General features: G+C 40.5%; 1 protein-coding gene across 5 annotated transcripts; it reads left to right on the forward strand.

Moving 5' to 3' along the window:
• The first annotated feature begins 1,313 nt into the window (after positions 1 to 1,313).
• Positions 1,314 to 13,685, forward strand: brdt (bromodomain, testis-specific). 5 transcript variants are annotated; one of them, XM_010734347.3, is made up of 20 exons: positions 1,314 to 1,745; positions 4,698 to 4,941; positions 5,092 to 5,229; positions 5,427 to 5,565; positions 5,791 to 5,912; positions 5,993 to 6,346; positions 6,444 to 6,572; positions 6,888 to 7,088; positions 7,178 to 7,359; positions 7,465 to 7,754; positions 7,857 to 7,967; positions 8,064 to 8,222; positions 9,511 to 9,566; positions 9,665 to 9,839; positions 10,642 to 10,712; positions 11,280 to 11,343; positions 11,424 to 11,542; positions 11,849 to 12,042; positions 12,460 to 12,679; positions 12,777 to 13,685. In XM_010734347.3, exons 1-20 carry the CDS (start codon positions 1,735 to 1,737, stop codon positions 12,840 to 12,842), a joined length of 3,045 nt encoding a protein of 1,014 aa, XP_010732649.1. In that variant the 5' UTR covers positions 1,314 to 1,734; the 3' UTR covers positions 12,843 to 13,685. The 5 variants fall into 5 exon arrangements, with proteins under 5 accessions (XP_010732649.1, XP_010732651.1, XP_019117499.1 ...); XM_010734349.3 differs by having other exon boundaries at positions 11,436 to 11,542; XM_019261954.2 differs by having other exon boundaries at positions 10,678 to 10,712.
• Positions 13,686 to 17,069: the final 3,384 nt, after the last annotated feature.

Genomic DNA, 17,069 nt, shown 5'->3' on the forward strand with positions numbered 1-17,069 from the left:
CCAGAGAGTCAGCTCCAGAGTGTCATTCAACTGCTGTGGGAAGTGAAAGGGGGTTGACCCAGAAGTTGGTACAAACTTTGTCCCAGGAGGACACCACCTCCCCTGTGCTGCCCGACCACAGTCTGTCAGCCAGGCAGGAAAGGTTACCTCAAGATCCTGTTATCTCGGGATAACAATATTTGTTATGTTGATATAATGACATAACTAACTCGAGATCTGAGGAAATAAAATGTATAAATGCGTGGGCCGCTTAGAGCTTCCGTACAATTACACTTAATAGGTGAGCAGAGATGTTTCTTACTATACTGTAGGTGGACTATGAGGGTGCACAGGGCCCCACGGTCATCAGAGGGCCCACAACCTGCAAAGCCTCAGCCTCAATATATTTTGGGAGAATTAAAAGTATCTGTCTTTATTTGTAGCCAGACAAACCAGCTCATTTGTTTTGTGAAGCACTTCTATGCTTCAAAAAGCATAGAAGCTTTTTTATAGGTTAAAATCAAGTCAAAATCATATGTGGGCTGGGCTGTCACGCTGTGAGTGACATCTGCTGACAAATATATTGATAATATGAAATAAAGTATTTTATTTTTTGAGTACTTGAGTTTATGAGTTTATCATTTTTGAGGAACATGATGCATCTATTGCATTTATGAATGTAGTGAAGCCTGTTTTCCTCTGAAAATGTAACAGATTGTTGTATCGCCACAGATCATCTGAAAAGGTTAGGGATCTCTCCCTCAGAGTGTGACAAAATAGGGCCCCCACATGGCATCTTGCACTTTGTATTTCTATTGTAAGGATAATACAAATATTCCAACTTCATTGAGACAAACCTTTCCTGAATTTCTTTTGGGATTTCTTCCAAATTTCCAGGTCAAAGGAAATAAACCTGTGCCTAGTACAAGTTACCCTGGATAAATCCAAACTTGCCCAATAATCTTAATGCTCTGAACTCTCTCCGGTCTATTTGTGTTATTCAAACTGTTATTAACATTTATGTCAACAATTTATTCTGTAATCTTGCATTTCCCAGCTTAAAAATCCCAGAAAAACACCTACTATGCAAAACAGGTGTCTTTGAACGCAGCCATGTGTTACAGAGCCTTGTTGTTGATTAGAAAAGCTAGTTTTCTTTAACATGCAAAAGTGAAAACTAATCGTGGAAGATCCTATGAATATCCTATTTTTCTCTCGCGCGTGACTGTTTGGTAGCTGGTGTTCACTGAAACCAAAATTTCCGCTTCTGGCTCGGCACGCGAACTCACCGCTCCGCCCACACCCCCAGCCTTCCGTTCGTGTCAGTCCGCAGACACGTTACCGAGCGTTCCGCGGCAGTCAGAGAGCCACCGCCTGCCCAAACAGGCGGACGCTCAAGCCGACTGACAGTGTTTACAGGCGGTTTGGCGGCTCCGCACTCATCAGTCTGTAGTCTTAACGACTGACAGTCCTCCAGGACACCGAGTTGTCGTGTTGTTCGGGACAACTCAACACAAGTCTCTTACACTGCGCTTTAAAGCCGTTAACGTTACACATGTGCGGGAGACACGGCGGGCTGTATCTTTTGAACGTAAACCGTTTGGAGCACAAAGTCAGAGTGGAACACGTGTAGCTCGTGTTTTGACCAATCAGTCGTAGGGGCTCGAGCACACGGGTATAAATTAGAGGCGGTTGCCGTAGAGACGTCCGCCACCGAAGAGTTGAACGCAAGAGCCCGTGGTGTCTCGTAAGGTAATGCTAGCCAGGTAATGCTCACTGAATGTCGTGTTTAACGAACATCACCGTGTGTTAAGGTCGGCTGCTGTGTTCCCGTTGTTGTTTATAAAACCGTGTGGGGGAGCTGACAGGGAGCCATGACGTAGAGGTACAGCGAGCTAACGCAGACAAACAGTAGCTAGACACAGCTACACCGATAGAAACGCAGCCGGTAAACCGAGCCGGTGGACACAACAAGAATGTGTTCTACCTAGACTAGTCATTGCGGTATCTATCGCTAGTTATCCAGCAGGCGGGAGAAAACGACCCTCCGTTGGATGATATACGTTAGCATTTTCAGCATTTTTCTGCTAACGTGACTGCGTAGGTCACTGCCGCGCCGTTTACGTAACGTTACATCGCCGGACGAAACAGAAGCGAGAGGAATGTCAGGAAGAACACCGACGCGTCGTTTGATTGACCCCGTTAATCACGCTAACGTCTGCAGTGACTTGGAAGCTAGTTAGCTAGTTAGCGTAAGTTGCTAAAGTAACCGGTGGGCGTGGCGGAGGCTTCACGTGCTGGCGCGAGCGCTGTCAACAGTGCCGCGTGCGGCAGCCATGCGGCTGTTATTAGGAGGGTTTGGTGGTTAATGGAAGCATAATGACATTCCACATGAGGAGGTTTGAGTTGACATGCAGGGCTTGTTTGTGGATTTGATGACAGAATGTAACAAATCGTATTTTTAATACCCATGATTAAATGTTTATTGTGGCATGCTTTATCTGTTGATTGGCTTCAAGGCAGCTGCTGCAGAAGTTAATCTTTACACTGTTTGTAGGAGTTTTTTGTTTGTTTGTTTTTTGTCCACGAATGGGAATGTTCCATTGTCCAGAGTGTGCTGAAGTCTACCTCTGGACTACAACAAGTATTCTTGATGTGTACCAAAAGAGACGACCTTGATCCATCAGGCTGTTTGTTTGCAGTTACACCATCCACGTGTGGTTAAAACAGTTGGTGTGTTGATTCTTACCAACACTGTGTACTCCGTTGTGCTCTGTAGCTCTTGCACATCGGGCAGTCAGAGTTTAACAGTGACCTCAGGATCATTCTTTTTGTCTGGCTCTGTCTCTGGACAGCTGTTTATCAGACAGATGTTTTTACACAAGGACAGTGTCTTTGCTTAGTTTGTAACTTTGAAACCTCTGTGTGAAATGATTAAAATGCATTATCTATTTATCAATGAAGTTTTCAATTAACTGATTAATTCTTTAATCTATACCCTTCATAGTTGTTAGTATCATAAATCATGACTACCGGTAGTTGTCGGGTAATTCAGTGTTTTTCTTCCACTGATTTATTAAAAAAAACAAAAACAAAGTTGTAACCAGTAAATTTTCTTGATAGATGACTGAAAAAACTGATTATTAGTTAATAGTTGTTTAGAATTGTTTCAGCTGCAGGATGTCCAAAAACCTATGATTATGTTTTGTCAGAAAAATGCTTCCTGTATGAAACAACTGTAAAAGTCAAAAAGCACATGACCCTTAATCTTGCAATCGATCACAGCTGATGACAGCGAGCTGTAGCAGACTGATTCAGTTGTTAAACTGTGCATCATTGCAGCTGCATGCATCCAACAAAATGACAGAAATCTGATGCGCTTGATTCATTCATGTATAAAAGTATTGTCTCATTTGTCGTCTTTTTACAAAATAAAATGAAATAAGATCCAGAACTTGCAATGTAAATTTGTTTGACTGAAATTGCTGAATAGAACGATTCCCGAGAGATGCTGTAGGTGGCAGTATTAGCCATGTTTAGCAGGAAAGATTCCACTGATATCTATGTAACAGGCAGTACCGATCTGTCTTTGACATTTCAGTATATGCTAAAGAATCAAGCATCATTTTAAGTGAATAATATTCATAGCCAGTAAGCAATATTAGATATGCTATAACCAATGAGCTATTTTCTCACCGTGCCATGTCAGAAAGGTGGAGGAGATAAGTGCTGACAGTTTTGGTAGTGTTTGGCCCTCTTTTTACTGGATTTGTTCCAAGTAGAGTCAAACCTGCTTGTGGGCATTTTGGGTCAGTTATAAGAGCATTATAGCAGGATACTTATGTAGATGATACAGCCTCATTGATGCTCAATGTTGTTTCACGTTCATCTGGATTAGGATCAGACTGTCTCACAGGTCTTGAATTTAAATCCTGAACTGCAAAACATTTTCAGTTTGTGACAGTCACATAGATGTATATTTAGGATAGATGGGCTGTTTTAGGCTTCTGGTTTGACTTTTTAGTTTAAAACTCAATGATGGGGCCAGTCATACAGGACAAAGATGGTTGTTGATTCTCATTCCTAGCTCGTCAAATATGGCCAGACACACCACCAACCCAAAACGTTGGTGTTTGATGACTCGACAATCAGCTCTCTTTCGCCAGCATGACTCAACCCACCTTTTAAAACGACATCGACTATAAACCTGTAAATCAAACGTTTGAAGCCTTCATATATCTTTTTAAATGATAAAATAGGTTTTATTCCTTATTGTTCTTAATATCAAGAAATCCCAAACCAACACACAAGTTCCCTACTCTGTTGTATACGGGACACTCAAACAGTAGTAAACGGTGCATTTGTTAGGGACTGTTTTCCACTGTGGATTGATACATATTTGATGCTACACAGACAGTAAGCATGAAATAATTGTTGTTTTGTGTCTTCTTAAACCGGTTAAAAATATTCCAGACTTCCAGGTTAGATATATGAATGTTCTTGCCAGAGTACTCACATTAACCATACATGCGTATGGTATTTACATGTATATGGTATAAGTATTTATAAAAGCACCAGGGTTTAGGATCTGATGTAAATCATAAAAGCAGACTTGATGTCGTATTACTGACTGCATTAGTTCTGTTTGTTTTTCATAATGTCTTCCCCACTTGTCATTTTTACTGAAGCACTGGAAACTACCTTCACTCCTTGTTTAGGAAAACGTGTGATGAGCACAGTTTCCCCCCTTCGTGGCCTTTGGACAACATGATGTCTGATGTGAAAGTGTGTCCCACCCCGAGTGGAAATCCCCCTCCGCCAGAGGTCATAAATCCAAAGAAGCCTGGACGTGTAACCAATCAGCTCCAGTATCTGGAGAAGGTGGTGATCAAAGCTTTATGGAGGCATCAATTTTCATGGCCCTTTCGTCAGCCAGTTGATGCAGTGGCACTGCGTCTCCCAGTGAGTAACACAGTTGTGACTGTTACAGCCCAAAGTCTGAAATACATGTGCTGAGTTTTTCATTTAAACTAAAACCAGGTCCACCCAGCAGACTTTGACTCTTTGTCAGGAAACACTTTGGTGTATTCATGCCAGTGTCTTGTCTTTCAGGATTATTACACAATTATTACAAACCCTATGGATCTGAGCACTATTAACAAACGTCTTCAGAACAAATATTACTGGCGAGCACTTGAATGTATACAGGACTTCAACACCATGTTCACCAACTGCTACGTGTACAATCGGGTAAGAGAAGACTGTTTGTGAGGCTGTATGACACCAGCTAGGTTCAGCTGCTCCCTTTTGCTGTTCTGTCACACTGTAATGACGTAGTTCACATTCACCCACACAGCATTTTTTAGGCTATTACAGTGCTGAAGCTTCTCTTTAAAGTGTTTTCTGCAGTTTTATTCTAATATAGCAGTATAATCTTCTTCTCGCAGCCGGGAGATGACATTGTTTTTATGGCTCAGACCCTGGAGAAGCTTTTTTTGCAGAAAGTGTCCCAAATGCCTCAGCAAGAGTGTGAAGTTCCATCAATCACTGCAAAGGAACCCATGAAAGGCAGAAGGACAAATGCAGGTATCTTACAGAACAGAAAGGCCCTTAAGATGATATTCGTTTTGGAATAGTGTCAGATTTCAGTTGGATTGTATCATCTCATCACATCAGTTTTGGTTGAATGTTACAGATGTATGACAGGTCAATGCCTTAAGCAGCCACAGATACAAACATCCTGTGCTCATTTTACAGTTTTAAAAAGACATCTGATTATTGTGCATGTGTTCACTGCCTCCTGTCATACAGGTGCAATACAGCAGAGACCCGTAGTGTCGGAAGTTGTTCTCCAGCAGACAGTGACAGTCATTCCTCCTGATGTGTCTAAATACATGCAGCCCATCCAGCTCTCTGCACAAATTGATACATCAGTAAGTATTATTATTATTATTATTATTATTATTATTATTATTATTATTATTGTAACTAAAAGTGTCTGTTGTGATTTCAGAGTAAAAAGGGGTTTAAGAGAAAAGCAGACTCTAAACCTGCCACCACTACCTCAGTGATCCCCAGCTGTGAGGTAACCTCTTCTGGAGAAACTCCAGGATCTTGTCCATTCTTGTCCAGGAGAGGCACTGGAAGGCCCATCAAACCTCCTAAGAAAGACTTGCCTACCTTCGAGGGCAAGAAGGTCAGACTGTCGGAGCAGCTCAGGTACTGCAACGATATCCTGAAGGAAATGCTCTCAAAGAGACACTATGCATATGCATGGCCCTTTTATACCCCTGTTGATGCGGTTGCTTTGGGCTTGCATGACTACCATGACATCATCAAACAGCCAATGGACCTGAACACCATCAGGGTAAGATGATTATTATGATTCTGACTGAGCAGTGTATATTACATGATTTTCAATAATTGCACATCAGTTTTCCTGACCTGAAGTGTCATTTCCTCAGAAAAAAATGGATCAACGAGAGTACACAAATGCAAAGGAATTTGCTGCTGATGTCCGACTCATGTTCTCCAACTGTTACAAATACAATCCACCTTCACATGAGGTGGTCTACATGGCACGAAAACTGCAGGTATAGATTTATTCATTAATTTTTTCTTCCATCAAATCAGTATGGCTATATTTAAAGCAGTGTTTAGTTTAACTGATGAAAACTAGCTAAGAACTAAATACATTTGATTTATGATGACAAAATACACAAAGAAATCTACTGACATTTATATCAGCAAATAAATAAAAACTGAACAAAAGAAAATTAGGAGGATGAGGAGGATTACAATTTAGAAATGCATTGCTGTGTGTGGACTTACCGTGGCTATCACTAAGCTGAAGGATTAGTGTTAGTATTTCTATTACTGCTATAAAATCTTTATGTTTGTATCAACAGGAAATTTTTGAGGCCAGATACCTGAAGGTTCCCCAAGAAGCAGAGAGTTGTTCCATACCTCCTCATCGCTTTGAAAAGGGAAACGGAGACAGAGTTCAAAGTCCGTCGTCTGACAGTGAAAGTTCTGACAGTGAACTCTCCTCAGAGGAGAAGAGTTCATCTAAAGAGGTGGCCACGCAGCTGGCCCATTTAGAGGAGAAGGTTGGTATATGATGTGCCAGTAACCATGCAAATGGCTGTTCACTTCAGTGCATTTGACCTAATTGTCTTATTAATGGCTGACCTCTCAGTTGAAAGCTGTCACTGATCAACTGAAGAGATTTACCCAAGATCCCCTGATGAAACCAAAGAAGAAGAACAAGCTGAAAAAGGAAAAAAGATCCAAAGAAAAGGATATTGCTCAACTCAATCGCAAATCCTCAAAATACAAATCTATTGTAGAAAAAATGTCCAGCAGCAAGAGATCGACTTTGTAAGTTAGCCCCACTTTCTTTGAATAGTTTATATTTACACTTATCATACTGATATATTTACTTTATTCCATGGCTAACATTAGATGTTTTGTATGTTTGTCTAGGTATGGCAACAGACACAACAGTCATGGGGCCCTGCCTGTAAAATGTGAGGATAAGTCATCAATACCAGTGACTTACCAGGAGAAGAAGCAGTTGAAATTGGACATTAACAAGCTGCCTGGTGACAAACTGGGCAGGCTAGTGAACATCATTCATGCCAGAGAGTCCTGTCTGCGGGATTCCACTCTAGAGGAGATCGAAGTTGACTTTGAAAAGCTTAAGCCCTCCACACTGAGGGCCCTGCAGAGGTTTGTTACAGCGTGTCTGAAGAAATGCAACAAGACCGTGAGCAGTAAGTGGAGCTCAGTCAAGTACCCCTTTTTATTGAGTTAGATTCAATCTGTAAAACTCTTTGTAATGACAATGGTGTGTTTTTATCTGTTCTGTCCTGCAGAGAAAAGGCCGGTAAAGCTCACAGGAAGAACCAAAACTGGAATACTAAAGGATGCTGGGAGATCTCAGGTTGCCAGTAAAGAGCAGCACCTGAAGAAAAATAACCCAGCAGGTAAGAACTGAATTTGATAACAATATTATCATTGCTGTTCATCTTCCACGTGTAAGACATGAGTGTAAAAATGACTACTTCTTTTTTTGTCAACAGCTAAAGTGATGGCGTCTCCTGACCTCAGCTGCCCTTCACGCCTCAGTGTTAGCAGCAGCAGCAGCAGCAGTAGCGGCAGCTCGTCATCCAGCTCTGACAGCAGCAGCAGCAGTCATTCTGCGTTCCATAGCACTTCTGATAGCAGTGACTCTGAATCAGGTTAGCTGCTCTCCCCGTAGCACAGTCCTCCCCTTCCCAGACCCCATCTCTCTCTTGGTTGCACACCAAATATTAAACAGTTTTTATATTTTTGCACATTAATCAGGTGTTTGCTCTTTGTGTTTATTTCACACACACTTTTAATAATCTGTCCTCATTGAAGAGATGCGCACATCTGACCTAGTGAGACTATTTTAGAAACATTTTTGATAAATGGGTTGCTTTATTGTAGTAGACATTGATTTATACGTGATATGCTGGTTCCATGGCATGATAAGTAAAGGCCGCTCTGGAGAATCCTTCTCTTCACACTACAGCAAGGTGACAAGTTAGCTCACTGGAGTTCAGCCAAAATAAGATTTTTAGCTACATGTTCACATTTTTTAAATCTGTCTTAATACTCATGTTCCCGTATGAACACTGAAACATCTGCTCGCTGTAGTCATTCCTTCTGTTCACACCGGCCCCTAAGAGATCTTCACCTAATGTGCTTCAATGTTAGTAATGAGGGAGAAAATCCACAGTCCTCTTTGAATCTGCTACATTCCATAGTTAAGCTTTCGTTAATACGAGGCTTCAGCAGTCAGTCAGTCAGTCAGTCAGTCAAATGAAGGTAACATCTTCCACATTTTTTTGTTACTATCTCTAACTGCAGCTCAGCTGTCTGGGTCTCAGTAAACACATAAGGGTTTACTTAATGGCCAATATGAACGGGAGGGATGATTACAGCAAGAAAAAAAAATGTGTGGGGGGGGGGGACATTTTTTAAACATACCCTGAAGCTTTAAGGTGCACTTGAGTATTTGCAGTTCTAAGCATCCCCTGGCATTTCATCCTTATGTATTAACACCATAATTCCCAGTGGCATCCTTTGGATTTTGCCTTTCACTTCAACCTGTTTTACTGAACATTGTTCTGTTCTGTCTTTAATCAAGGCCTCATATGAAAAAGTTCACTCTCGTCACTTTCTGTGCCCCAGTTTTTCCATACACAGTAGTACCTCAGCCCATAGGAAACAAAGACAGTGAATAAATGCTTCAAACATTTTGTGTCATTACAGTATGATATTCACATAATTCCATGAAAATTAGATTGTCATGATTTTGGTCGAGTATGGGTGGGGATGTGATTGGTGGTCTACTGAAAACAAATTCATTTTTATGCTTGTTTGGAAGTGGTTAATTTTTCTTTTGCTAAAAGACAAACCTTGAAAATTCTATTATTACAGTTTTATAATAACAGACTGCCTGCCTCTGTGGGCTGATTTACCAATGTGAATGTCTTTCAGTGCCAAAAACAAAGAAGCAGAAGAGTAAAGACTCTTGCCAAAAGGTTAAGACGAAGGTAAATCTGTTCAGTATGTTCTTACTGTAATCAACAGATTCATGGGGAGATGATTTTGCTGGTTACAATGAAAAGTAAGAATGTCATTTCTTTCTAAGTCGAAGGTGACTCGTGCTGCCTGTAGTAAGCAGATATCGGAGACTAAAGATTTGACCAAAGTCAAGACCTGTCAGCCTCCTCCTGCTGCACAGTCCTCGGTAGCAGAAACCAAAGGCCAGCCAACACACCATAATGCAGACCAGACCTGTGATCAGCTGTCCATATCACCTCCAGGTACTGCTTACATACATTTGTTCTTTTTGTCCACCAACTGAAAGGAAAATATAAGTTTAAAAAAATGGTAGCAATTATATAATTTGTTTTTGTTAAAAAATGGAAGTCAATCATCCACTGCAAATATCCTCCTGTGCTTTAAAATCACTCTCTTTGTGATGCTCAAGTGAAAACCTTTTGAAATGATTTATATGGACTTTTTTTTACTAGTCTTTTGTAGCAGTCCATTTCAGCAGCCTCTGAGATCTACAGTGCCAAACCAGCATCAGCAACTTGTCAGCTTCTTTAACTTATACCTCTCATTGAGATTCCTTATCCCTCCCTCACTGCCCCAGCCTCAAGACCAATTTTTAAAGGCCTCGGCCTCGATTACTGCATTTGTAATCGGCCCCGCCTCAGTCTTGACAAACTGTATTGTTAACTGTCTGGGATGAGACCAGTGAAATCTTCTGAAATAAAATTCAGTTTGATAAAGAGATTATCTGCAAAACAGCGTGCAAACCACACACAGCTGTTTGTAAATACTTGTGACTCAGTGTAGCAACAACGCTTCACCCAAAGAGTTTTCATTTTAGCTACCTAAGTCGGCTATGTACTGTCTGGTCATGGTCTTGACTCGGTCTTGCAATACTTACTACTTACTACATATAAGTCTTGGCCTTCACTTGGTCTCAACCACTCAAGGTCTTGGTCTTGTCTTGTCTTGTCTTTGTCACTGGTGAAAACTCACTGTGAACATCTATTGCTCTCACATAGTTATGTGTTTAAAATCAATGTCTGTCTGCCATTTGCTGTTTGACAGATTTGTCTGCCCTTTTGTCCCCCATGGCATCTCCAGGAGTTTTGCTGGACTGGGCTGCCACCAGATTTGAGGTACTCCTGATGAAACCTCTCAAACACTTGTTTTTAAAAAGAGAACTTGTCAAATCTTGTGACACACTTCAGATGACTTGTAATGAATCTTGTCAAAGACTATCATCTCTGAACTGTGCCTAAAATCAACAGATTGTGGTAGCCGTTGAGTACATGTCATATCATATGTTAGGCCAAGATGCATTCAGTGAGGATTCTGAAGGCCTTCCCTGGCTGTACTCAGAGAAACAAAACTGGCCTCAGCCCATTGTTTGGTTGTTTTTTTTTTTACATGAGATCAGCAGAAACCTCCAGATAGGGTGCAGCACAGTCAGCTTGTGTTATGTAGAGTTCAGGAAAGCTAAAAAGCTGCTTCCATTGTTTTAACACATCTGGTCCCTCAAAGATAGAGTAGACTTAGAATTGTAATAAAAGTGTTCAAGCTCTATCACAATTGCAAAGTTTGATATCAAGGATGTTTGCATGTGTAGACTATGATAATCATTGTGCACAATGTTCTGAAATACTGGCTGCTTTGCTGGTGAGCATGAAGGACTTAAATATTTCAAATGTTAAATCTCACCTCAGCACGGCCCGGTGCTGTCCCCTCTGACAGACAGTCCACTGCAGTCCAAAGATGAGACCAAGTCCAGTAAGTCACAGCAAGGCTTTTACTTTGACATCACTATTTATTTATTTTTTACAAATACTTAAACAAAACAATTTTCAAAGTGCTCATGCCAGATTTCAGGTACACTGAGGATTTCCCTGACAGTCAGATGACTAATGTGCCTTACACCAACTCAACAAGTAAACCTACTGAAGAGGAAAAATCCCAAATTCCCAAAAAGGTTTGCATTGTCTACCTGAGTTTACTGTTACTGTTCCTGAGTTATTGTAGAATGATTCGCACATCGAGACACAGATGGTGGACTGCAGCTACAAGGATTAATTAAAGTTTAGTTAGTAAGACCACTGATTAGTTTGAAGATCAATATATATAAATAAATACACTTTAGATATGTTTGTATAAATAAATAATATTTCAATTTATTTAGAGAAGAGTTTAGCTTTAACATTGATCCTAGCCTTTGTTACCCTCTCCAGCTACATTTAAAATGGATTGCAGATAAATATTTGAATGTGTTTTTGTTTAGGACATTGTTCTAAAAAATGCTGAGTCTTGGGCAAAACTGGCGAGGCAGTCAGTCACTCCAACTGCAATCAAGTCCTCAAAGGAAAGCTTTCAGCAGTTCCGTAAGGCTGCCATAGAAAAGGAAGAACGTGAAAAAGCACTGAAGAAGAAACAGGTGGAAGGAGACAAAGAGAAGGAGACTCCTGAAAAGAGCAGGTATTTGGCAAACGCATTAATTTCTATGTTTAAAGGATGCCAAGACTACATTGTTGAGCCTATATCTTGATTTTTTTTATTTATATTTTTATTTTTTATTTTGAAAGGATGCCAAAAATTCCATGGGGTATTTCTTTCTGTGGCTTGAAAAAGTATTGACCCCCTCTTCCTATTTTGTTGCCTTACAACCTGCTTCAACTCCAGATTCTGTTGGTGTGCAACAATCTTAAAGTCATACCACAGATTCTGAATTGGATTGCGGTCTGGGCTTTGCACACTGATTTGAACTACTTTGTGTATGTCCGTATATAAAATCCATTGGAATTCCATGTTGTAAGGGAAGAAAATAGGGAAAGTGCTAAGAGGGGTCAATACTTCAATCAATGAGAGCAACTAATTAAGACATTCTCCTTGTAGCTTACCAGGCCCAGGTAAAGCAGAAACAAACCAAACACAACCTATCAAAGATGAACCTGATTCACCAGAGAGCATTTGCACAGAGGCTACCTTAAACACTTCTGAAGATCTTGAGCAGAAGTCTCCCATAGAAACACAAAGCCCTTCCACACAGTCTCCAGTGGATAGAGAAAGGGAGATGGCCCGCAAAAGGGAGCAAGAACGTCGGAGGCGAGAGGCAGTGAGTACCTTCATCCATTTATTTTTGTGTTATATTGCTTTGCTGTCGGTAAAATGGCCTTTTTAATAACTGTTCTGTGTTTTATTTTTCTCTTTAGATGTCTGGTATTGACATGACTATGCAGCGGGACATCATGACTACATTTGAGCTTAACTTGGACTAGAAAGAAACTGAACTTGAAAAAATGGCCCCATGCAAGACTTGTTATCTCAGAGGAGAACAAGCTGTTGGTTCTTTCATGGGCACAAAAGACAACTTCAAAACTTCAACCCCTATATATGTTCCTGAGACTTAAAAAATTAAACTGTTGTCAGAAAAAAAATTCAACAAATTGTCCTTAGTTTGTATTTGAAATGGTTGGTAAAAATGTGTACACTGACACACCGTTGAATTTGAGATAATTGGGGTGAAGCACTGTCAAAAAATGTTTTGTGCATGGTCTTCTGTTTATTTGCACATATGGTTGAGACCTCCGTCAGCTGACAGTTGTGTATGACAAGCCAATGCATCCATACACTGTAGTTAAATTGGCCACCTTGTTGTCTTGTTGCTAAAATGTGCAGTGTTGTTTTGTTCTTTTGTTAAGTTATCCCATTTGATGTACCCTTACCACTACATTTCAGTTCATCCTCACTCAAAAAATACTAAATGTAGGCAAAACACTGGATTATATCTATATGTCTGGTGCACGTGTGACTTTTTTCTTTCTTTCTTTATAAAACATTTTTGCACAGAAGTAAATTTAAAATTTTGAACTAAGAAGAATTGGTCCTTGCCAAAGTTTCCAACATTGAATAGAATGGAATCTCAGTTCCTTGTTTGCTTGACTACTTGAAAAATGCCAAACATTGTGTTTACTGTACATGCACTGCACTTTGTTGTTCATACAGTTCTGGCTGTTCCAAAGTTGTTTTTGGAGATTATCAACATATTCTGTATGTTACAGTTTGTATATGCTAAAATAAATAATTTCTTTGTTCGTTTTTTTTTTTACTCAATAAAGCTATTTTCACTAAGCAATCTGCATCACCTTATTCAGTTATGATGCCAGTGCTGTTTGTGTGGGCCACATTAACCCATCTGATGCACTGTTTCTACAGCCCCATTTGAGAGCCGTGCATAATCTGCATAGACTGTCTTTGTCCTTGTGAACTGAGAGTGACTGGCTCAGGCGCCTGTTGATGGCATCACTTTCCACCTCCTGCTCTGGGTGAGGTTTAGGATATAGAATCTAAATCCAAAAGTCTCTGTTGTGGAGGCACTTGCATGGAGTTGTGGACAGAAGGTTCTCCATGATGTTCGCGGTGGCAACCAGTGCTGAAGGAGGCCATCCAGACCAGGGGTCTTCTGAAGCTCCAGACATGTACTGGGGCACCAGAAGGCCTTTAGCCAAAACAAAAACCCTGGCTATGAAGAACTTTCAGTTGGCCTCAAGACAGTTCTGGATCAGATGACTCAGGAGCTGGGATTGGCTCTGGCTGTGTTCAGCCATTGGGGACATTGTTAATGGTGGAAAAAACACTCTGAGGAACTCCTGAACACATCGTCTGTGAAGGAGGCAGAGCCTGAGGGCTCAGGCGAAGCCTCACACATATTCCTGGCAGAGGTCTGTGGTGTAGTCCTACTTAGGAATGAGCTGCTGCTCCAAGTGATGTAGATAAAGTGTATCAGGGCGTTGTGCACGAGCGAGGGTAAAATAGAGCATGACATTGACAAGTAGATTGGTGCAGCGTCAGCAGTACTGTGGGCACTGTACCAGACTGTTGTGGTGGAGAAGCAGCTGAGCCACAAGGCAAAGCTTTCAATTTTCCTGTCGATCTACATTCCAATCCTCATCGATGGTCTTGAGCTTTGAGTAGTGACTGAAAGAATGAGATCAATGATGCAAGCATCTGAAATAAATCTGCTCTTTAGTGCTGAAAGGAGACAGTCGAGGTGGTTTTGAAAATGTTGTTTGGAGAGGGAATTCTACCTTGCTTAGCCCACTGCCACCATGACCTGGCCCAGATAAGTAGCAGAAGACGGATGGGTACATGGAATATATACACTACAGTTTGAAAGTTCCCAATCACCAGATACAAAAGCTTAAATTTAAAAATAAATATTTCATTTAGAATGGTTTCAACCACACTAAAAAAACAGAAATCATTTAAAATACAAAATATACCTCTGTGCAACAGTTAAACAAAAACATGGGAGACCACCAATCAAAAGGAGAAGTGTATTTCTCTCAAAATGTTTTCATGGGTTTTGTTGAAATCCATGTTTTGCCACCATAATCCACCCATCCTCTGATTGGCTAGTGGCTTGTTTTCTTTGATGGAATATTATCGATCGTAGGCCAATCAGAGGAAGAGTAGGGCGGGTCATGACTTTGCAAGTTTATCTGTGGACTTATATGAAACAGCCATAGTTCAGTGCTTATTAAGTGTATTCTTCTGACTGCACATTGTCCTTTTGTTGTGACTAGTCCAAGGTACACCTATGTTATGAGTTGATCCATGTCTTGATACGTCATACCTTTTAGGTGGATGTTTATCTTAGCAAATGGCAACACATTTAACAGATTATTGACTTTAGTGGCCCTCAAGGCAGATGCTGTGGCACTTAGCAATTTATAACTTAACCCGTATCTTGTAATTTATTTAAATCATTAAAATGATTTAAAAGTCTCCCCCTCCAACTAAACTCATAAGAGTAGATACTGTAATAAAGAAATAATTTACAAATTTACTTTATGATGTATAAGCACAAATGTTGGTATGCCATCTTCAGAGAAATCCTTCTAACCAACTATTAGCCTTTTTATTTAGTTAGAATGCTGATAGCTACATGTTGGTAATATTTATCAAATAACATTTCATTTGGTGAGTGTTTTCTCTTTTTCCTTTCACATGCTTTCAACACAACACGGCCATCACTGCTGAGGGGTAAGCTAGAAGAGGCTGGATTTGACCACCTGGCTGTGTGGACCAGCTACTTCACCAAAGGACCACAGTGAGGCTTCATGATTATGTGTCTGATGCTGTGATTTGCAGCATGGGGGCCCCGCAGGGTACGGTGCTCTCTTCTTTTCTCTTCAACATCAGACTTCAGTCACAACACTGTCACAGCTGTCACCTCCAGAAGTTCTCTGATGGTACAGCCATCATTGGACGTGTTTCAGAAGGAAATGAGCAGGAGTACAGGGGGGGTCATCGCAGACTTCATCGACTGGTGTTAGTCAACCACCTTTACATCAACACCGGAAAGACACTGTGGTGGAATCTGCAGTATTCTATGCAGTAGTCTGCTGGAGAGGGGGAAGCACAGAGTGAGAGACAAGAAAAGACTCAGCAAACTGGTCAAGAGGTCCAGTTCTGTCCTGGACTGTCCTCTAGACTCCACAGAGGAAGTGATGGAGAGGAGGAAGTTAGTAAAGTTGACATCCATCATGAACAACTCTTCTCAACCCTGCATGAGCCTGTGGAGGTCTTAAACAGCCCCTTCAGCAACAGACTGCTACTCCCACCATGTAAGAAGGAACTCTACCACAGGTCCTTCATTCAACAGCTGTCAGACTCATTGACACCAGCATGACTTTTTCTACATATTTCCTACTTATGAGTCATTTCTTCACTGTAAAAAAAAAAAAAAAAATCGGTTATTTTTACAGTAAAAAAAGAAAAAGGCAGCTGTTGCCAGAATGTTGCCGTAATAAATACGGCATCACCTTTTCTGATAATGGGATATACTGTTGATTTTACAGTTAATGTTAGTGTTTTAGTCCATATTTTACTGTATAACTACAAGGTTTTTCCATAAAAAAAAACACTGTTTAACCATGTAATTGACATGGAAATATCATATGAATGCCGTATAAAGTAAAGACTTATGAAATATTACAGTTTTTTACTGTAAAAATTAAATGTTTTTTTCCATCAAAAGAAACGCTATTTTGCCATATAATTGGACATGGGAATACCATATGAATGCCGCATAAAATAAAGGTTTTGCTATGAAATATTACAGTGCACCTTGTGCCTCTTATCAACAGCAGATGTTTGGGATAAATGGGGACAAGAAAAAGTAGAAAAACAAAGAGATGAACGTAATAAACATATTAATTTACTGAGTGTAAAGAAAATGCACAAAGATGAATGTATTCCATTGTAATTATTTAAATATACCTATTACTCATTAATGAATTCACTTGATTTTGTCAGCTCCAGGGCGCTGAAGAGTACAAAGGTCTTAATCTGTTACATATCCACTGAGCTGAGGGATTATGCTAATATCTGAAGTTGGTTAAAAGCCTTATTTGTGTGTGTGTGTGTGTGTGTGTGTGTGTGTGTGTGTGTGTGTGTGTGTGTGTGTGTGTGTGTAATAATTGGCCTGCTCGGCTGTGCCT

The sequence above is a fragment of the Larimichthys crocea genome, chromosome XVII, assembly GCF_000972845.2.
Source record: "Larimichthys crocea isolate SSNF chromosome XVII, L_crocea_2.0, whole genome shotgun sequence".
Lineage (NCBI taxonomy): Eukaryota > Metazoa > Chordata > Actinopteri > Sciaenidae > Larimichthys > Larimichthys crocea.

What these genes read in the sequence shown, in the direction of transcription:
- brdt (XM_010734347.3), top strand. An exon ending in AGGCAGAAGGACAAATGCAG is followed by an intron (nt 5,566 to 5,790) that starts GTATCTTACAGA and finishes CCTGTCATACAG; the next exon opens with GTGCAATACAGCAGAGACCC. An exon ending in ATGCAACAAGACCGTGAGCA is followed by an intron (nt 7,755 to 7,856) that starts GTAAGTGGAGCT and finishes TCTGTCCTGCAG; the next exon opens with AGAAAAGGCCGGTAAAGCTC.